Here is a 22220-nt window from a genome sequence, read left to right as displayed (position 1 = left end):
ACTAAAGCCTTTCAAACTGGTCCTGTGGTGGAAGCACCCTTCTGTGCTCTGCTTTTTGCTATTCCTGAATTGCAGTGCAAGGAGCAGAGCGGCCACAAGTGGGAAAAAGTCCTGCAGTGAGATGGGCTGTGACTGAGGGGGGAATCGCTCCGGACCTGCAGGGCGCTTTCCCCCGACGTTTCCAAGTAATGCACTCCAGGAACGCCTTCAGGACAATACGCCTCCAACTACTGCGCGATTTTCGATTTGCTTGCTTAATCATAAGGAGTCCCCGTCCTTTCCAGCAGCTCCTGCTGTCCGTCCGCGGAGGGTCACACTGCCGACACTGCTTACACCGACGCGTAGCGAAACCGCCGCACTTCCGCCCTTGGAAGCGCCTCGCACTCCCCGTGCGGAAGTGACGTCAGTACAGCGCGACGGTGGCGTCGCTGCCTCGCGCCACGCGACGGTCACACGCTCAGTTCTCAAAATGGCGGCGGCGGCGGCTGGTAGCTGCCGGGTGAGCGCGGGGCGCGGGCGCTGCGTTCTCTCAGGGCCGGTTCTGCGGATCTCGGGTGCGCCGCGAGACTGAGATGGGGCAGCGGGAGCCGCCGCCGGGGCGGGGGGCTGGAGGAGCCCGGAGAGCGTCGGGGCCGGCGCGGTGTGGGGCGGGGCCGCCTCCTCCCGCTTTTCAGCCCTTCTACCGCTCGGGGCTTCGGCCCGCGGGGTCTGCTGTCCCCTTCCGCGCCCTCAGCCGCACCGCTGGTTTCCCTCAGAGGCAGCACAGCGACCTGAGCTGCGAGTAAAGCCAAGCGGGGGGACGGAGTCTGCTTAGTCTGTGTCTGGCTTTTTGCTCCCGGAGGCTCTGGGTTCTGCGGAGCACCTCGGCTGTCTCAGTGTGGAAAGTGCGTTGCCCTGTCTTGGGCTGCGATTTTGGTTTTTTGAAAGCGAACGTTTCAGTGGTTGCAGCGCTACTCAGACGCGTTAACAAAGCTTTATGGATGATCCCAAGCACGATCATGACCTGATTGGGTTTCTCAGCAGCACTCTGAATCTGCTCCCAGTGGTGACTGTCCATTTTCAGGATACTTGCCTTCCTTTCTTGTCTCTTCAGGACTGCTGTCATATCACATTGTGTGCTAACTGGAACTTGTTTTTGTTGCAGAAATGTCTTATTAGTGGCTTGTGGCTTATGCCTAGAAGATACCCAGTTCCTGCAGTCCACAGTGGTGCTGTGTACAGAGCGAGCAGGCCTGTCTCAGAGATCAACCAGGTTGGCTAATGACTGAATGTTGTACTACAGGCTGAATCTGGTTTCCCACTAGAATACTGTATCTGCCGGATGTGTTCCCAAGCAGCAGCAGCAGTTCCAAACTGAAAGTTTTACCTTTTCATGATTCATGTGATAAATTCAAGGAATTTTGTAGAGCTGAATTGAAGTGACAGGGGTCAGGAGTTGTGCTCTGCTTACCAGACTGTTTCAAGCCTGGTTAGTGTCAAACTGCCTGTTAATGGGTACTTAGATGTATTGTATGTTGCCAGAACAGTTACTACCTTAGAAGTGATTTAGTACTGGGCTGAAGTAAATCTTTCTGCTGGCTTTGATACTTACTTAATTTTTTTTTGGATTCTGCAACATGTAATGACTTTTTTTAGTCTAGATGTTACTCTTCAGGAGGAAGAAAAGGTTTTATATCGGGTTTTGTGGAGAATATCAAGCAAGAATTAGCAAAAAACAAAGAGATGAAAGAAAGTATTAAAAAGTTCCGAGATGAAGCTAAAAAGCTCGAAGAGTCTGATGCACTTCGAGAAGCAAGGAGGAAATATGTAAGTCTTTCTCATGAATTCCTTTTACATTTTCACTGCCTATTTGCTAAGCTAGTTCTGTTTTTAATGTTAAATTTATATACAAATGAACTATTTAGTGGTTAGCATGCCTATTTTTATGAGAAGTTCTGCTTGGCTGGAAGTACTGACAGGTAAATGGTTGACCTAGAGTGTTTTTTTTCTAGTGGAAATCCTCCCAGCAGGCTGCTAACTGGACTCCCCAGTTGACGAGCTGATAAAATTTGGGGATGTTAAATTTAATGTTCACAGTGTTTGTTTAAATAGTTCTTTTGCATTCTTTGAAGACTATTAAATGGCATTACTCACAGTAATTAAATGCTTGTGTTGGTTACTCAATTAGCGTTAACTCAAAAATAGATTTTTATCCAATTGAGAATGTATTATATTCTGATTTTTTTTTCATTTGCCAAAAGTGCTAGGAAGAGGGATAAATCAATTAATTCTATTTAGGCCTGAGCCCTAATTAGCTTGTTTTTTTTTTTGCTCTAAATTAGCGTTAATAGGATATTCTGTGCCCTAAGGTATTTTTGAATGAGTATCTTCTGTCCTTATCACTACATCCATCATGGTTTCTTTTTTTCCACAGAAAACCATTGAATCTGAAACAGTGAAGACCTCAGAAGTAATTAAAAAGAAACTTGAAGAAATAACTGGTACAGTTAAAGAGGTAAAACATAGTTGTGGAATCACCTTTTTTTTTTTTTAAGAGAGCTCATCTCTGAGGTTTTGTATGTATTTGAATTATCATCTTGTTTTTCTTGAAGCCAGGTAGTTGCTATTTCAAAGGTTATCACTTTTGCAGATCGTAAAAGATAGAGCTGTTATCAAAGCTGCAGCCATTAACATATGACAGATTTCTTAGTTGTTGTATGTTGTGTAGGAGAGTATCTAGCAGCTCCTTTCACATTTGAAGGTTGAAGATGGTGCATATGGTTCTTTTATTCTTTAGCACTTACGAAAGAGGATGATTGTATCTATGCAGATTGATTTTTAAGCAATTAAGCAAGTTCTCTTTAGGGTGGGACCAAGCACTGAAAGTTAATGAGCATAACTTCATTTCTTGTTACGTATTGAGCTTGTCCAGGCATCAGATGTTTTGGAGTGGTTGCTACACTTTGAGTTCTGTCTCTTCAGTAAATCTCTGTGGAATTTTCATTATAGTATTTTAAATATGGAAAAAAGTTAGGTGTGCCCTAGATCCTGGCTCTGGTAAACACAGCTTAAGTGATACATAGGAATATGTTAGATTGAGAAATGCATTTGCTGTTTCTACAAGAAGATTTGAATAGCAGAGAGTATCTCAACCTCTGCTATGTCTTCTCTTAAGAAGTAGTAAATGATTGTTTTAAAGGAAAGCACTGGAATGTTTTAACTCTGGCATCAACGGTCCTTCTCTTTGAGGTCAGGAAAAACAGTTTTTGTATGTATGAGTAGGCAGCTATTACAAATGTGTTTGTGACTGTGAGCAGCCAGAATTGTTCTGTGCAGAGGTGTTGGCTGTGTGAGTTTCAGTGCCAAGCCATTGTGTCCCAGTTAATCTCTCCTGTGACATATAAACTGTGTGTTCACCGTAGGATTGCTTAGCCCTATTGCATTTAGGTCTTTAGCATTCTTGAGAAAGGCTTATACAAAATGTGCTTTCACCTGTGTTTTTACAATTTTCTTCTTTATTCTCTTCCAGAGTTTGGATGAAGTAAGTAAGAGTGATATTGGCCGTAAGATAAAAGAAGGTGTGGAAGAAGCAGCAAAAACAGCAAAGCAGTCAGCCGAGTCAGTAACAAAAGGAGGAGAGAAATTAGGCAAGACAGCAGCCTTCAAAGCTATTTCTCAGGTACACCTCTCTCTTCATTCTGGGACCTAGTGCTGCAGACACAGATCATCTGAACTTGTGCTAAATATAAAATTAGATACTGTGCTCTTATAACTTCAATACAACCATCAGCTCGCTGTCCCAGACATAACTGGTTAAGTAGAAAGCCTTGGTACTGCTGTCTCTATACATACATATCAGTAAAGAAGCATTTGTGTCACCACCCTCTAACCTTTGTTAGGTGAAGCACTGGAACGGGTTGCCCAAGGAGGCTGTGGATGCCCCATCCTTGGAGGCATTCAAGGCCAGGCTGGACGTGGCTCTGGGCAGCCTGGTCTGGTGGTTGGCGACCCTGCACACAGCAGGGGGGTTGAAACTGATGATCATTGTGGTCCTTTTTCAACCCAGGCCATTCTATGATTCATGTTATAATTCTATGATTTGCTGAGTAAGAGAGACGAGAATAACATGTGCTTATATCTTTGTCTTTTTCCTTTGACAGAAGCAATTTTAATTTTTATGGGAAAGATGAGGGAACAGTAAATCAACCTAATAGGATTGCTTTCCTTTCAGGGAGTAGAAACTGTAAAGAAGGAAATAGATGAAAGTGTTTTAGGGCAGACTGGTCCTTACAAACGTCCAGAGCGTCTACGGAAAAGAACAGAGTTCTCAGGCGAGAGGATTAAAGAGGAGCGAATATTTGAAGCTAATGAGTACGTATTTCATGTAACTTAGGGCAAATACTTATCAGATTATACACAGAAATGTATTAAACCTGCAGATCAGGTTAAAAATCAAGTGCTGAAATGAGCAGAGCAGGTGGATCTGAGAGCAAGGTTCTACCGTAAGTTTATGATACTGAATTTTCTGATAGTCAAGCTGGGCATTTAAAAATACTGAGTATGTACGTAATGTTCTATGTGACTTGCATGTGTTACATTTTCTCAGTGCTAACATCTTGCTATTGAGTTGTATTTAACAGGGTTAAGTCTAAGCTTCTTTGTTGTCTTCACTGCCTTGCCTCCACTAAATTGTGTATTTTTTATGCTGTGTATCAGCCTCAGTACTTCTGCGTGCTTCAGTGATATTCATCAGAATATTAATCTTTTTACTCTCTCACCTCCAAGTTATTTGTTCACAAGTTCCTGTCTTCTGTACTTTCTAGGGAGGCCATGGGTATGGTGCTACACAAGGACTCAAGATGGTATCAGCAGTGGAAAGATTTCAAGGACAACAACGTGGTCTTCAATAGTAGGTGTACCGAAGACAAAGTAGTAGCATATTATTTTCTCTGGTCTGATTCTTGCCATGTGGAATCTGATGCCATTTGTGCAACTAATCCCAATAGAATGCTAATCACAGGAGTGTATTGTTATAGTTGTGGCCGTGAGGTGATGTGAATGGGAAGTATGCATAATTGGCAATACTGCAGTCCCCCTAAGTTGCCATCCCCCCAGTCAGGCACTTTCTTTGGTCAGTCTCACTCACTGTAAGTACCAAAACTAGCTTTCACAATTGCTTGAAGAACTCTAGATCCACCTTTACACTGTCAGGAGACCAGGACACACATAAGTGCATATCACAGGGTATAGCTCAGGTAGGTCTACTCTCATCCTTGAGCTTATTGTGAGGAAAAGTCTTGTTTTCAGTGAGCTGATTTCTGTTGTCATCTGCTTAGGACTCTGGAATGTGTGGGACTTTGAATCATTTCTATGTATTTAAAAAAAAAAAAAAAGTCTGAGAATACTGAGTATCTGTACTGTGGAGCAATCAGGCAGCACTGCAGATGTGGCTGCACCGAGCTCTACAATTTGTGTTCTCCTTTTGTGTATTCCCTGTGCAACTGCAGGTTGTTTTTGGCTTTATTTTTTGGTTTGGTTTGAAGCATAAGCTTCAACATTCCAGTTGTTAATTGACAAGCTGCTTTGTACTTACCTGTTATCTTGCAACTGTCTTCTGTGGTTCTGGTTTATCTAATTATGTCCAGAGACAGATAATGGAGATAATGGGCTTGTTTTGCCCTACTTTGCTGCTGCAGTGCTCATCTGTTTCAGTGGGTTTGCTTTCTACTCCCACTTGCAGACTTATCTTCTTTCTGCCTTCAAGATCTTGCTTTACAGGAGTTCTCCTTGCACAGCGTCATAGAATTGTAGAGGCTGGAAGTACCTCTGGAGAGCATCAAGTCTAACCCCTTGCTATAAAGCAAATTGCATATAGCAGTTTGCACAGGAAAGCATCCAGGTGGGTTTTGAGTATCTCCAAAGAAGGAGACTCCACCACCCCTCTGGGCAGATTGTGCTGGGGCTCTGCTGCCCTCACAGTGAGGAAGTTCTTCCTCATGTTTGTATGGCACTTGCTGGGTTCAAGTTTGTGCCCGATGGCCCTTGTACTGTCACTGGGCACCACCAAAAGAACCTCCATCCTCTTGACACCCGCTCTTTTGACACCTGCCCTTTAGATATTGATAAACACTAATTAGATTCCCTCAGTCTTCTCCAGGCTAAACAGCTCTTAGTGTTTTCTTGTATGGAATGGGAGATGTTCCAGGCCCATAATCATCTTTATAGCCCTTTGCTGCACTCTCTCCAGAAGTTCCCTGTCTTATTTGAACTTGGGAGTCCAGAATGGGACACAACATTCCAAATGTGGCCTCTCCCGGGCAAAGTTGGATCACATCCCTTGCTGTGCTGGCCACGCTCTTTTTAATGCACCCCAGGGTTCCATTGGCCTTCTTGGCCACCAAGGCCCACTGCTGGCTCATGGTCACCTGCTGGCCACCAGGACACCCAGGTCCTTCTTCCCAGAGCTCCCTTCCAGCAGGGCAGACCCCAGGCTGTACTGGAGCATGCAGTTATTCCTCCGCAGTTGTAGGGCTCTGCACTTGCTCTTGTTGAACATCATCAGATTCCTCTCTGCCCAACTCTCAGCCTGTCCAGGTCCCTCTAAATGGCAGCACAACCTTCTGGTATGGCCCCCTCCTCTTCTCAGCTTTGTGTCATCAACAAACTTGCTGGGAGTGAACAGGACTGGGCCCAGCACTGATCCTGGGAACACCAGCAGTTACAGCCTCCAGCCAGACTGTCCCACTGATCACTGAGCTCTGCCTGTCAGACAGTTCTCAATCCATCCCAATGTCCACTCATCTTTCCCCCACTTCCTAAGCTTCATTACATGGATGTCACTGGAGAAGTTGTCAAAAGCCTTGTTGAAATTCAGGTAGACTACATCTTCTGCTCTTCCCTCATCTACCCAGCTTGTCGTGGCATCACAGAAGGCTACCAGGTTGGTCAGACGTGATTTCCTTCTGCTGAATTCATGTTGACTGTTTCTTATAACGTTTTTCTCTTCCGCTTGCTTGGAGATGGCATCCCAAGTAAGTTGTTCCATCACTGTCCCCAGGAATGGGGGTGAGGCTGGCTGGCCTGTCCTCCTGGTCCTCCTTCCTGGGTCCTCTTTCTTGTCCATTTTGAAGATTGGTGTGATGTGGGCTTTCCTCCAGTCCTCAAGCATCTCTTCTGTTCTCCATGACCTTGCACAGATGATGGAGATTGGTTTGGCAGTCATTTCTGCCAGCAGCTTCAGCACAAGTGGATGCACCCACAGATGAGGAGAGGGGGCTGAGTGGAGCCCCATGATGGCTGCAGCTCCTTGCAGGGAGCGGAGGGCAGCACTGAGTTCTGTTCTCTCTGGACAGCAGCAGGGAATGGCACAGAGCTGTGCTGGGAGAGAACCAGGGGGTGAGGGAAAGGCTCTGGCCTGGAGGGTGGTGGGCATAGAGCAGCTCCCTAGGGCAGAGGGCACAGCCCTGAGCTGACAGAGCTCAGGGAGTGTTTGGGACACCACCCTTAGCCAAAGAGTTTGGGTGGTGCTGCGTGGGGCTGGGAGCTGGACTCGGGGATCCCATGGGTCCCTTCCAACTGTGATAATGTTCATGTGAAAGGATCCAACCCCATAGTTAGTGACAGCTGTAAAGAGATGAGAACATTGTATGAAGGTGAGGAGAAAACTAGCTTTTGGAACTGAAACTTGTTAATCAAGAAAGAGAAGTAGCAGGTTTAATCTGCAACACCTTGCTTGTTCTTCCTTGTTCAGGAACTCAGTGGAAGGACTATATGCTAACATCTCTTCTTGTTTCAGGGTTTTTTGAAATGAAAATGAAATATGACGAAAGTGATAACGCGTTCATTCGAGCTTCCAGAGCTGTCACAGACAAAGTCACCGACTTGATAGGTAATGTGTCATCATTGATATGAAACTGCATGTCCAGCCTTCTGGCTCTTGCTGTTAGTGATGTCCTACATGTGATACTAACCTTTGGAAAATAGTCTCAAGCTTTTTAGTATTTTGCATTTATTGTTATTCAGTCATTCGGTGCAGCAACCTGCTGTTGGCAGTATGTTGGCACATACCTGTGTGGGGTAAATCTCAAGTCTAACTTGGTCTGTTTCAAGGTGACTCTTCCTTCCCTCTTCTAAAGCCCACGGTCCATCTTTTCTCTTGGTTTCTGGCAGCAGTTGTCATTCTACTAGTCTTGCTGAATTGTTTTATCAGGTGGATTGTTCTCGAAGACGGAAATGTCAGAGGTTTTGACAGAGATACTCAGAGTGGATCCGTCCTTTGACAAAGATCGTTTCTTAAAGCAATGCGAGCGTGATATAATTCCCAATGTCTTGGAGGTAAGGTGGAGACAGAATGGGATACATTCAAAGAGGTACAACAGAAATTGTTTGGAGATTGGCAACGCTGAGGCTAGAAGGGAAAGGAATGCTAAACAAAAGCAAAGTTATTTTTGTTCGTCTTGCAGTGATGTTGAAAGAATGTATGTCAAACTGATGCATGCCAGTAAACATATCACATGCTTCTGATCCTCTGATTGTGAGATAGCAGTGTGAGATGAACTGAAAAAAACCAGCAAAAAAACAATACTTAGAGATATACATAAACAAACTGATGTGTGTTTGTTTCTGCCACTGCTGTCTTTGTGGTGACTGACTGGTGCATGTATCAGAGATACAGCTGGAACTGTAATGTATGCAGTGAAATAAGATCTCCCAGGATTTCTGGGTAGTGCATGTTCTGGCAGTGGATTAGGATGTTATCTGAAGATTTATGTACATCTACCTTAGTATGTGTTTACAGAAGATCTTATTGCTGCTCCTCTTTGTTAATTCTTGCTCTTTTCCTGATTCAGGATGTAAGACTTAAGGCAGTTTGCTACTGAAACTGCTGATACTTCAGTTCTTTGGTGTGGCAAATATTTTTAAATGCTCATATTTAACTGATTTTTTTTATTTTTCTGTTTTAGGCTATGATATCTGGAGAACTTGATATCCTCAAAGATTGGTGCTACGAGGCAGTAAGTAGAGTACTAGGAGTACTAAAAATGTCTAAAAAGGTTATGATTCTTATTTCTAAGTAGGTGTGCTGTGCTTTCTTTGCAAGCTGTGTGGCCATTGTGACTGTGATGCTGCTTACCCACTTTGACTCTCTGCTCCCCCATTAAATTTGTTCATGCTCTAATGCAATCAAGTATGCACTGTAGACTTCTGGAGTAGAATGGATGTGAGAGGAATGCTGGAGATGATGTGAGAGATAATTGAGATCTAATCCCAAATGAGTCTAAGTAGCTTGTTCTTCAAAGCCTTGCTTGATTAGGTTGGACTTTAGTAGAGCCTTTGAGGTTTGGTGCATTGTTCTATAGTGGTGGTGACTTCAGAGCAAGTAAGGCCCTGGAATTCATAAGTCTCCAGGAACTGAGGAGTCTTTCAAGACCTCAGATTGTGGGATTTTATGAAGTTTAATCAGATTAGTACTTAACTTCAGTCAATTTAGTGCTTCTGCAGCACCAATTCATGTGCTTCCAATTTTATTTAACATGGGCTCAGTATTACCACAACTGCCTGATTTTCATGGAACTGTTGGAGTGCCTTGACTCTGGGCTGTTTTGGGGAAGCTCTGTGCAAAACCAAGTGAACACACAAAACCCTCTTAACTTCAGCTTTTAAGGAACCACTGGAGCCTGAAGCTATGGAGGAATGACAGGAAAGACAGTGGCTCTCACTTGTCCTGGCACTGGTCAGAACCCTGGTATGGGCTGAAAAGATATGTTTGAGCTGACCCTGAAGGGTGGTGATTTTCTGGTGGCAGTCAGATTGTCCCTGGGACTGTTATACAAACAAATCTCCACTGTGGTATCCCAGCAGTCTTTGCAGGCTCAAGTTTTTCTGCTATTGCAGCATAGGTAACATGCAGCCTGAATATCCGAGTGCAAAAAATGGAATTTATTGGAGAGATGATGAATTTACTTTTCTGCTGGTATAGGTTTTGATCATTGGATGCACTTCTTGGAGAAATGAATATGAATTGGTTGTTATTTAGCAATTGTATTGTTGTCCTTTTAACTTTATGAAAGCATGTCTTTACCTGACAATAGCATTTAAACATGAAAGGGCATTTGCTCTCTTCCTCTCTGTCCCCAAATACTTCTGTTATTGGCAATGCAGACCTGTGCTTTAAAATAAAGAATGTAACTTCTTCCCAGTCACAGCCACCACCAGGGGGCTGCAAGTTCACACACTGGAAAAGACTGGGTTTGTTGTTGTTATTTTAATTTCTGTATTTAAATTTTTTGAGATTGCTAGCTATTAACATCTTTGTAGCAATGTTGCGCAATATGAGAGTAAGATATTAAAGAATTCCCTTTATTTTCAGACCACCTTAATATTTCAAGCCACTTTTGAGATTATACCATAGAATTCCTTTCAGATTTCTAGTGGGAAGTAATAGATTTACTGTGGTCTATAAAACATACAAACCCTTCTAGTGGTAGTCAGAAATTAAACTCGTAAGACTCATCCATAAAAACAGGCCAGGAGGTAAATGAGAGTTTTAGAAACGAGAATCCAGAAGATGGAGGCTCTTTGAACAGAGCCATGCTGAAAGTGTTAAGTTTGTGATGCTGGTCACTGACATGTTAGAGCACAAAGCAGTAAGGCAGGTAAAGCAACAAAGCTGCCTGTGCCTGCTGTCCCCAGAATCCCTGTTCTGTCATTCCAGCTTTACTCTGGTGACTTTTCTCAGTATACTTCTATCAGGTATTTACATTTGAATGCTTGTGATGAAAGTTAAAAGATCAGTGTTGGGGGAATCATGGTAGGGATTCCTCCTGTTTGCTTGGTAGCTGCCAAGTATGCTGTGAGAGTGCTGAAATTCAAATCCCAACAACAGTTCTTGATGCATAAATAATAAGCATATGTGCCTAAAAGCAGCCAGGAAGAGCTGGTCTGCCTGCAGAGTCTGGCGGGGTATGAGGAAAACAGCTTCGTTCCTGAACTGTTTCTCCCTGTCTGCTGTCAAATCAGAGCTGCAAGTGCCCTGGCTATCAGGTGCACTCAGTTTGCATATTCTCTTGCAACCAGCGACCTCTTGTTCTGTCCAGGGGAGATGGGATTCTTAGGAAGAATTTGGTTATGTGAAGCACAGAGCATTTGTGGTAGCTTGCGGGGTATATAGCAAGACATACATGTTCAGTATATTTGCAAAAAAAACCCAAAACTTTTATCGTCATATTTTCTGGTGGTTCTGTCTAAGCAGAAAATTCCTTTTTCTTTGACAGAGCAAATTCAAACATGTAACACAAGTTTGTTGCTTCATTTAGACTTACAGTCAGCTTGCTCATCCAATCCAGCAAGCCAAAGCCATGGGTCTCCAGTTCCACTCCAGGATTCTCGATATAGACAACATTGATGTGAGTGTCCTTTTCTGTATTTCATCTTGGGGATGAATCAGAAACTCATGATTTCAGAGGTTTTCTTCTTTGCTCTGACTATTTTGCTTCATGCTACTCTATTTACCACATTTGCAGGAAGAGAGACTTGGGACAGGTTTGGGGAAGGAATTTTTTTACTGTGTGACCAACCCTAAGTTACAACATTGTGGTTTGCCTCTGTGCCAGGGATCTTGGTCTTAACCACCTGCAAAAACTGAGGTGCTTTCTATGAAGGGCTTTGTTGATGTTTATTTGGGATAACAACATACAGTGCTTATGTGACTTCAGGCTGTGCAGTGCAGGAGCAGATATCGGAGACCTAAGTGCCGCTCTGTATGGTTGTGTGGGAGGTAATGGCCCTGCTGCCTTAAGAGCTGCGTTGGCAGCTGAACATTGTGGCAAAACCTCTGCACAGTCATTAGGCTCTGTGTAGTCCCTTACTCTGGAGTCTGAAGTGTTACTGTTGTACTTAGCAGCAAGTCTGCTGTACTGCTTTCATTTAATTAGGACTTTAGTGTTATCTGCCATAGTACTGCTGGTTTCTTTCTTTTGTTCAATGACAAAGATGTCTCAAAAAGAAATTCCCACTTTTTATCAGATTATCAGATCTTTTATATCCCATAACAATCTCTGCCTCAAAGGATGTGTGTAAGTGGAGGAAAAGAAGGGGGCAGTTGTACATTCACCCTTAGAAACACACCAGAGCTCCAGAAACATCTGAGGAGATGCCTTATAACAAAAGATTGAAAAGTTTGCCTTCTGTGGCCCTGCAAAAGAGCAATGGGAGCTGACTTGCCTGATGATTGCAGAGGGAGCAAGAAAATAATCGACCCATTAACAGACAGAAAGCTTCTCAGGACTGCTGTCACCTGATTATCTCTCATCTGTCTAGGTTCAGAAGAAATCATGCAACTCTGGGCGTTATCTACAAGCATGTGTCAAATGAACAGGAAAATTTACGTGGTGTTGACAATTCTCCTGAATATCCAGCAATAAATAACATGTTCTAACAGAATCAAAGCTTTGGGAGTAACAAACGTGATGGTCTTTTTCCTGAGCATCTTATTTAAATCTGAAATTTTTTCCTGTTATTAGAGTCTAGGTGGCTTGATTTCCTTGCAAGCTGAGTAACTTTTGGTGTAGGTAGGTGTATTATCAATGAATGTACAGATGTTATAATTATGGAACATACCAGAGAGCTTGGCTAAATAAGTTATTATACAAAAGAGAATAAATAGAAAGCTTACCCATGTCCTGGGCTCTTTGCAAAACTCCAAAGGAGGGATCTCCAGAAAGAGATCCTTCCCCACTGGTAGTCAGCTCTTAAATGGGTGTAGGAGAGGTGGAGCCAGGCCTTCACCTGTGCTCCTGTGGCTGACTCATTGCTTGCCTCAGTTCAGTCAGAGGTTCGGGCCGTGATTCAGCAGTTCCCATACAGCAGGTAGGGTAGGTGCTCATTAGTATAGAGCTCTGTGCTAATTCTGAGTGGTGTCTGGAAAGACATTTTGTTTCAAACATGTCTTGGATGCCTATTTTTTGCGTAAAGTTTCTCAAGAAAACTACATTATCCTAGCTGAAAAATGACTGACATAAGGTGTAATCAGTGCAATTCATATGATACTGTGTGTTGCAAGAAAGGCACATAAAAGGGAGATGATTGTTTAAATTTTTAAATGCATTTCCTTAGAAAAGGTTTATGGCATTGTGCAGAGAGATCTCATCCAGAAAAAGGGGTTTACTGAGCTTGAAAATCAACACATAAAAGATTTAAAGGAGTTCGCATTCTGCAAAATTTGCAGCACTGAAATTAAAATTAAGTCTTTAAAATATCAGTGTATGAACTCATGTCTTGTGCTTAAGGACTTGAATTTTAGATGCTAGAAGGTATTATCATAGGATGTCTTCGGTTGGAAAGGGACCTTAAAGGCCATCTGGTCCTAACCCTCCTGCTGTGAACTGGCTGCCCCCCACCAAATTGTACTGCCCAGGGCTCCATCCATGACCTTGGGCAGCTCCAGAGATGGGTTCGCTTCTCTGGGCAACCTGTGCCTCACCACTCCTTGAGTAGAGTTTCTTCCTAATACTTAATCTAAATCTCTCCTCTTGTAGTTTAAAACCATTCCCCCTTGTCCCACCACTATCAGACTGTGTAAAAAGTCAGTGTCTCTTCTGCTAATAAGCTCCCCACTGTAAGGCTGCAGTCAGGTCTCCCCATAGCCTTCCACTCTCCAGGCTGAGCACCCTCAGCTCCTTTGGCCTGTTCTCATCACTGATGTGCTCCAGTCCTCTGAGCATCTTTGTTGCCTCTTCTGGCCTCACTCCAACATCCTTCTTGTGCTGGGGCCCCAGGCCTGGGTGCAGTTCTGCAGGTGGGGCCTCATAAGGGCAGAGCAGAGGGGTTCATTCAACTCCCTGCCCACTGCCATCCCTCTGTTGATGCAGCCCAGGATACTGTTGGTCATCCAGGCTGCAAGCACACACTGCTGGCTCATGTCTGGCTTTTCATCCACCAGGACCCTCAGGTTATTCTCTGCAGCACTGCTCTCAATGAGTTCTTCTCCCAGCCAATGCACACATCTGAGATTGCCCTGACCCAGGTGCAGCACCTTGCACTTGGATTGTTGAATCATTGTTGAAGTTCACAAGATCCCACTTTCAAGGTTTTGTCTGAATGCCATTCCTTCCTTCTGTTGTATCAACTGCACCACTCAGTTTGATGTCATTAGCAAACTTGCTGAGGAGGGTACACTCAATCCCACTATCTATGTATATAAAGATGTTGAGGAGCACCGATTCCAAGACGGATCCCAGGAGGACACCACTTGTGACAGGCCCCTACCTGGGCATAGAACTGTTGACAACAATTTGGTTACAACTTTCCTGCTATTTCTTTATCCACCTAATTATTCAGCCTTCAAAGCCACATCTCTCCAATTTATAGATAAGGATGTTGTGTGGGACCATGTCAGAGGCCTTACACAAGTCCAGGTAGATGACATCACTTGCCTTACTTTTGCCTGCTGAAGTTGTCACTCCATTCACTCCATCATTGAAGGCCACCAGATGGATCATGCATAATCTGTCCTTGGTGAAGCATGCTGGCTGTTTTGGATCATCTCCTCATCTTGTGTGTGTATCAGTATCTCTTCTAGGAGGATCTGCTCCATGATCTTCCCAGGCACAGAGGTGAGACACAGTGGCCTGTAGTTTCCCTGATCTTCCTTTTTCCCTTTATTATGAATGGAAGTCATGTTTCCCTTTTTCCAGTCACTGAGACTTCACCAGGCAGCCACAACTTTTCAAATACGATGGAGAACAGCTTGACAGCCACATTAGCCAGTTCCTTGCAGACCCTGGGATGCACATCATGGAGCCCCCTGGTCTTGTATACGTGTAGTCTCATCTGTTCTTGAACCTGCTCTTTGCATTACAGAATGACTTGGGCAAGTTCCAGGAATCCAGTCCTTACTGGAATGGTGTCAGTTACTTCAGTGCTTGAGAACTGCTCCCCTCTCATTAAGCAAAAGAGCATTGCAGAAGTGTGTTCTGTCATTGATTACCAGGAAGGCTGGCACCTCCCTGTAGAGCAAGATGTTGGGAGAATGCTTTGCAGGAAGACTGATAATGTGTTTGAACAGAGAAGGTATAACTTGATGAAGAAAACTGGGTTCTGAGTTTGGTGCTGGGAGACAGTGGGATTGTTTGGATGTGCTAAACACTTGGTGCTTCTGCATTAATCTGCAAAAACACTCCATTTTCTAATAGAGCTTTCTTTAATTGCAGCTGGCCATGGGAAAAATGATGGAGCAGGGACCAGTATTAATCATCACTTTTCAAGCTCAGATCGTGATGGTAATTAAGAACCAGAAAGGGGAAGTGGTAGAAGGTGACCCGGTAAGTGATGCTCACCAACTGAATGTGGCTGCCCTAGGTCCCTCTGTAGCCATCTCAACTATGGATTGAGTTTGTAGCAGCTCCCTATAGCAATATTTGGTGTATTTCAGTTTTGCTTATCCACATACGTTGTAATTCACTCACACTGTGTTCTCTGTCTTACTCTGAAGGTGTTACTGAGTATTTTTGAGAACTTTTCTCTGGTGCTGTTTTTATACCACCATCTCCACTAGAATATTAAATAGTCAGTGATCATGATACGATCTATTGGTGTGGTTTGGAACGCTTGTGTGCTTGCTAGTGCAACTAAGCACATTGCTATTTTATGAATTCCATTGTAATGATGGTCCCCACACCATAGACAGGAAAGCTGGGCTCTGTAGGGTTGCAATGTCTTGTCTACCAGTGTGTTTTGCAGATCTCCGGATGACACAGAGCTAGAGTATGAAGCAGCTGACTTCAACACAAGTGTCTGAGAAAACAGATTGAGCAAGAGTAACTTTTTGTACCACAATAAATTAAATACAGAGTCGTTGTTCTGCATGCTCCTGGGAAGAACAGACAAGCTCTGTTTTGCAAGTGATGCAGTTGAAATGGCTCCATGCTGAAGTTAGCATACATACATCTGAGTTATCAGATTGCTTTTGTGCTTTACAGTCATTACTCTGGCTTTTGGACCAAATCTGGGTCTCCTTTCATCTTGAAGAACTACAGAGCAAGTATGGGCTTGTTTGCAGCTGCCCACATAGAAAAACTATAGTTCAGTAATTCAGTCAGTTCAGCAAAATCATCTGGATATTTACAGGTGGAAACAGTTGCCTGTATAAATCAACTGTTATCACCCACAGTGAAGTCACTGTCATGTAGTTAGGTGAGGGAGTGAGTTTCTCTGTTTGCTAGGCCATTAGAAATACTGGACTAAAATTAAAATACTCTTGCTAGTGGTGGACAGATGAGAAAATGAATGAAAATCTGAAGGGAATAAGAAAGCTGTAACAGGTGGAATCATCCTTGCAGGCTGCCCTGCTTGTATTTCTCCGTAGTCTTATCACAGACCTGGTGATGTATATATTAAAGGGCTGGGAGAAGACGGTGACGGTGATAGAAACCTCATAAAACTCATTAACTGTGCTCTGTGTGTTTTCTTTAATCAGTGTTAGCTTCTTCAGGTGGTCAGCCTAGATACGGCTCAGTTCTGTGAGTCTGGGTGCTTGTTGCTGTGGCTTTTTGGGCCTGCAGATTCTCCTCAATCAGACATGCCTTGTAGACAAGGCTGCAATAACTTGAATTTAAATTGGCTGGCAGAAGATGTGCTGGCTGTGAAATCCCGTTCAGCTCAGTGTGAGCTATTTATCCCTGTCACACTCTTGAAGTGCTACAGGCCATTAGCTGAACATTATCTTGTATGAGGAGAATCTACAAACATCTGGAAGGAACACAGAGTTGTAGATAATCTTAAGTTCACAGTGAGGAGAGGAGCTGGAGCCCGTTCTCTTCCAGTTGCTGCTGTGCCTGGCCAGCAATTCCTGGTCTGCAGAGTGGCTGTGTGTGGGTTCTACTCCTTTGGCACTCTAGGACAGAATCGAACTGTTCTCCTGTGGATTAAAGCTTCCACACACAAATTCCCCTGAAGCCTGTTATTTTTTTCCTCTCTCTTCCTTTCATAAAGGGCAATTTAAGAACAGAGCACAAAGATGCTTGGAGGTCAGGCTGGAGTTATTGAAGCTATTTGTTACGAAACTGGGAACATCACTGGAGCCAACTGGAAGTAGAAACTCTTGTTTTCAGCTTTTGCCTCACTACATTGGCACAGGGTGCCTCACAGAGCTCTGTTTGCTGAAACTGTCCCATATCCAGTTGTGCTGAGTACTGTGCATCATCTGCTTGTCTACTGGGAACCTTTGGCAGGGTGATTGAACAAAGATAGAAAGGGCTGTGAAGTACTTGTTGCTGTGAAGGTAGAACATAAGGAAATTGTGTGGTTTGACAACACTGCTTTTGAATGAAGGCAGAGAATTTGAAATGGGAGGCAGACATCATGTAGCATAATGGAGCTGGGAAAGTTTTAAGTATATTGATTAATGTAATTGGAATTGGACAGATTCATGAAAGATTAGGTATTCTGCAAGTCCAGGTGAGTCTGAGTCCCAGGAAATCTCTGACCTTTCCTTACTGAGCTGTGTAGTGCCTGATACAAGTTTTGCTTCTTTCACTTTTTCTCTTGTGCATCACATACTGACTGTCTTCATGGGCAGTAGTTTCTGTGAATAGGCAGGATTTTATTTCTTTTAATTTTTACAAGGAAAAGGAAATGAATGAGAACAGCTTAAATATAACAGAAAAGGAAAAAAGATAAAGTAGGATGAAAACCAGATTGATGTGTGGTCTCTGGAAGTACATTAACCTTCCATCACTTTCTTAAGCAGGCAAAAGTTATGTTGTTTTTCTTTTCCTGTCTCCTCTGCATTCCTTCTTAAACATCCCCATCATCTGTGCTACTCAAATTGATGTCGCTTTTGAACACTTCTAAGCATAGCCAAAGCAAGTGAAGCTGCTGAGACACCAAACAAGAAGAAAATGGCTTTTAGTGTAGGATATTTCTAACACCTGCTGCAATACAGAAATTTTCCCCTCATCACATTTATGTACCTAAATTGCAACCTGTAAAGACTGATGCATTCAATCAAAAATGTAATTTTTTAAGCTCACAGTTAAGCTCACAGCTGGGAACTGAGTGCAGGTTGGTCCCCCAGTGATGCTTTGTTATCTGGAGGGAACGCTTGCTTCTTGGTGGTTGGTGCTGTGTTCATTATGCATCTCGTCCACCACAAATGTTCTCAAATCCACTCTACTGTGAATTCCTGGAAATAAGGCAGACAGGCATGGTGGGTTTTTTTTTTTTTTTTTGGTGATGTGTGTGTATTTGGTTATGTGTATTTTGTGTATATATTTTTAAAGATTTCTGTATTCTTTTTCTTTCCTGAAAATGAATTGATAAAATCAAGTGCTTATAGCTAGCAATGAGAAGGTTTAAGAATAACTTCTCTCTCTGCTGGCTGGTGATGTACCTGACTTCCGTGCAGGTCATGAAATCAGGAAAAGACTCTGAGATCATCCAGTCCAGCCATCTACCTACCACAAATACTGCCCACTAAACCATGTCTCTCAGTGCCACACATCTACACGTTCCTTGAAGACCTCCAGAGACAGTGACCCCCCCCACCCCCACTCCCTGGGCAGCCCATTCCAGCACCTGACCACTCTTCTGGGGAATAAATTGTTCCTAATGTCCAACCTGAGCTTCCCCTGGTGCAACTTGAGGCCATTCCTTCTCATCCTTTTGCTGTTACCTGGGAGAAGAGGCTGACTCCCCCTCACCACCACCTCCTTTCAGGCAGTTGTAGAGAGCAATAAGTTCTGCCCTGAGCCTCCTCTTCTTTAGAGTGCCCCATCCCATTCTCTCAGCTGCTCCCCGTAGCACTGTGCTTTAGCCCTTCAGCTCCACTGCCTGATGGGGAGAGGGTGCAGCTCACAGACTGCTGTGGGAGAGGTAGGGATGTAGCTGTGGGCAAGAGCCTTCAACTTGATTGAATATCACAGACAACAGTAGAGCCTGATTCAAACCAGATTGAAAACAGAAGTTTATATTTATCAGCAAGTCAGATATTGTTGAAGTCGCCGTCCCTGGCAGTGTTCAAGAGGTGTCTGGATGAGGAGCTATGAGATGTGGTTTAGTGCTTGTGGTAGCAGTGGTGATGGGAGGACGGTTGGATGAGATAGATGATCTTGTAGGTCCTTTCCAACCTTGTGATTCTGTGTAGTTGGCAGGGGTGTTGGTTAACCTAATAGTTTAAGGCACAGATATTAGGAAATCCTAATTGTGCTTTCGGAAATCAAAAGTTTACAGGTTCCTGATTGTTCTAACTGTAATTTAGCAAACGTTACAGGAGCTAAACTTATTTGTGATTTTGGGACTTAGAACCTAAAGAGAAAAATTGCAATGTTCTCTGGAGGGAACATGGGGGAACATGGAGCATCTCTGCAACAAGCACTGAGCTCGGGGGTCTGTGACCATGATGCAACTCTAACAAGGATTTTCCTTCCAGGACAAGGTTCTGCGGATGCTGTATGTGTGGGCACTTTGCAGAGACCAGGATGAGCTCAACCCCTATGCTGCATGGAGGCTATTGGACATTTCCTCGTCGAGCTCCGAGCAAGTTCTCTGAGGCGAATTGCATCTGAGAGCTTTCTGTGCCTCCCTCAAAGCAATGCCATCTCTGAACTTGCACCAGCCTACTGCATGATGCACTGTGGGGGAGGGGGACTAGAGTGGTTCTCTTTCAGAAGAATGGGCTATTAGGTGTGCCATCATTATACTGCTCCCCATTATGAACTGGACGAGTCTGATGTATCTGCCTTACGCTTTGCTGTGTAGCAGTTTGCACTGTAAGGATGTATGGTAGATTGTAACTTGAAGTGGTCTAAGACACTTGCAGCTGCTGTTGGCTCCTGTTTAAATGGCGGGAGAAGGAGGATGTTCAGGGTCGTATACATTGGCCAGTGCTTCTTCCAGTGATGGGTAGAGGTAGAGGTGGACACTGATGAGCAGCACGGTGAGATGTGGCAGGTCTAGTTTCAATCCGCTGTCATCCTCTGATGGCCTTACATCATCTCTGAGAAGAGCTTAGAGGCATGTTGGTCTCATTCCAGCAGAAGCCAAGAAGCCTTCTGTTGCTGCCGTGTCTTCACCAAACCAAATACAATCATGTCTTTGCACATGACTCTGTTGGAGTGGAACTGAGTGAGGATGGTCAGAAATATATGTCAATATATGTCCACAGCTTTGCAGGGAGAATGTTATTGTTTCTGGTGGTTTTGTTCCGTTATGGAAATGGGTACTGCTAAAGGTACATGGCTGCATTTCTCTGTGGGCTGAGCTGGTTATGTGGAGGAGACAGACACTCCAAATGGCTGCAGGGAACCAGGCCAAGTACTGAAACAGCGACCAGGAATAGGGTTGGACCGAACAGCAACAAATGAGTAAGTAAACTGCAGTAACAAGTAGAACATGACCTCTTGTAGCTCAGTTATTATGTGAGGTGAGAAAAGAGGGCTTGTCCCACTTATGTGCAGCATAAGATGCATTACAAGCACAACTCTCCTCACCAGGGAGGTGGTCTTTGCTTCAGAGGGACAGCACATCTCCTGGAAATCAGGTAGCAGGGGGAAGACATGGGAATGCAAGCAGCTGGAGCGTGTGTAAGGACTCTTGGTTCTGAGCTTCTGCTGGAGACTCAGGTTGGAAGCTGATCTAGGGGCCAGTTTTTCAGCTGCCTTCTCTTAATGGAAAGTGACATTGAGGGGAAAAGAAAATTGACGAATAGGAAATCAGAGGTCTGATCTGCTGTGCTCTGTGTGCAAAACAGGGTGGTGCAGGACAGCTCTTGCTTGATGTGGTTATTAAAGTGAATAGTTGCCAGTTGTTCCTTTTGTGATTGTCAAGGTCAGTTCCTTTGAAAGTGAATGGGATTTTAGCACAAACCTTGAGTGAGACATTCAACTTCTGTAGCAACTCTCTTAAAGCGAGAGGTGATGCATGCAGCAAATTCAGTAGCGCAGTGCCCTCTTCCACAGCATGTGCCCAAGCTTACTGCCTGGCTGCTTCCTCCTGCACCCAGGGAAGCTGTGAGTGAGATACAGTGCCAGTTTTCTTGCTGGTGTTATTGTGTGAACTGCCCCACTCAGCTTGTCAGCAGCAAATTGCTGAGGGTGCACTCAATCCCACTGTTTATGTATTTGATAAAAATCTTGAAGAGCACTGGAACCAAGACAGAACCAGCTGTCATCGGCCTCCTCCTGGACATAAAGCCATTAACCACGACTCTCTGGCTGCAACCTTCCAAGCAATTCTTTATGCACCCTATAATCTGCCTTTTGAACCAATCTCTCTCCTATTTGGAGCTCCAAGTTAGGAGCAGAACACCTCCCTGCTATCACAACATCTGAGCCTCCATCTCCATCATCCTCTGTCACGCAGCTGACACCCATCTGATTAGGGCAGGCTGGGGCAGATGCTGATTACAGCCAGTCACTCACTGTCGCAGTCCCAGAGTGTGTAAGATTGGCGCTCTAGCAGTGTACAGGAGTGCTTTGAACTGTTTTCAACTGTTAGATGCCAAGATACACCGCAGCACTGGAGCAACAGCATGCCCAGCTGCTCCCCAGTGCTGGTCCCAGTCTCACACAAGTCTGTGTGGTCAGCAGCAAAACCGTGTGCTGTGTTAGCACTGCTCTGCTCAGACACACATCTCCTATCTCTGATAGAACCTCCTGGTTACCTGACATTGCCAGTGGCCACTGTCTAATGAGACAGCTCATGCAGAATGGTTTGTGGTTGATAGAGCAAGTTCTCAGTTAGAAAAAGCTATTTCTCGGTGCAGTCATCACCACTAGCTGTATGTTTTCACCAGCAATGAATGAAAGTTGCACGTGTGCTCGTCAAAACCTGCAGCAGTAGAGATGACCCACTGTCACTGAAATGTACCACCTTCACTGTGCTCACGTCCATTGTTTGGTCTCCTCAGATGTTCAGCATGTGTCCATGAATGTCAGTACGTGCCATTTGAACCTCATGGAGGAATTCAATTAGGCCCCTTTATTTCATTTCCACTTCCACATCAGACCCGTTTTGTCAGACTGCCCCTCTGCTGCTATCTGTCACACAGCAACAAAATGTAATGGGATATTGGTGGGGAGGTTCAATCTCTACTGCCTCCCACCAACATCTGCCTCTGATGTCATCAGTTGACATGAAAAAGGAGGCATTTGGAACAGTTCTTGTAAAACAGATACTATAGAGAGAGCAAACGTGAAGGGAGAGATGGTTTTCTCATTTGAGAGAGGTCTCAACTCAATCAAAAT

At 44.2% G+C, this 22220-nt stretch overlaps 1 protein-coding gene across 3 annotated transcripts; it reads left to right on the top strand.

The window, feature by feature from the left end:
• The first annotated feature begins 377 nt into the window (after positions 1–377).
• On the top strand, positions 378–20154 carry TIMM44 (translocase of inner mitochondrial membrane 44). 3 transcript variants are annotated; one of them, XM_031611812.2, is made up of 13 exons: positions 379–499; positions 1145–1252; positions 1636–1806; positions 2414–2494; positions 3509–3658; positions 4211–4350; positions 4803–4888; positions 7775–7867; positions 8189–8313; positions 8943–8993; positions 11295–11384; positions 15189–15299; positions 19406–20154. In XM_031611812.2, the coding sequence occupies exons 1-13, from the start codon at positions 470–472 to the stop codon at positions 19523–19525; spliced, it is 1356 nt and encodes a 451-aa protein (XP_031467672.2). In that variant the 5' UTR covers positions 379–469; the 3' UTR covers positions 19526–20154. The 3 variants fall into 3 exon arrangements, with proteins under 3 accessions (XP_031467673.2, XP_031467672.2, XP_089982402.1); XM_090126276.1 differs by having other exon boundaries at positions 442–554; XM_031611813.2 differs by lacking the exons at positions 15189–15299; positions 19406–20154 and adding an exon at positions 12298–12425 and having other exon boundaries at positions 378–499.
• The last annotated feature ends 2066 nt before the right edge of the window (positions 20155–22220 follow it).

The sequence above is a fragment of the Phasianus colchicus genome, chromosome 28 (assembly GCF_987193195.1).
Source record: "Phasianus colchicus chromosome 28, bPhaCol1.hap1.1, whole genome shotgun sequence".
NCBI lineage: Eukaryota > Metazoa > Chordata > Aves > Galliformes > Phasianidae > Phasianus > Phasianus colchicus.
This window is presented reverse-complemented; position numbering and strand designations above follow the sequence as displayed.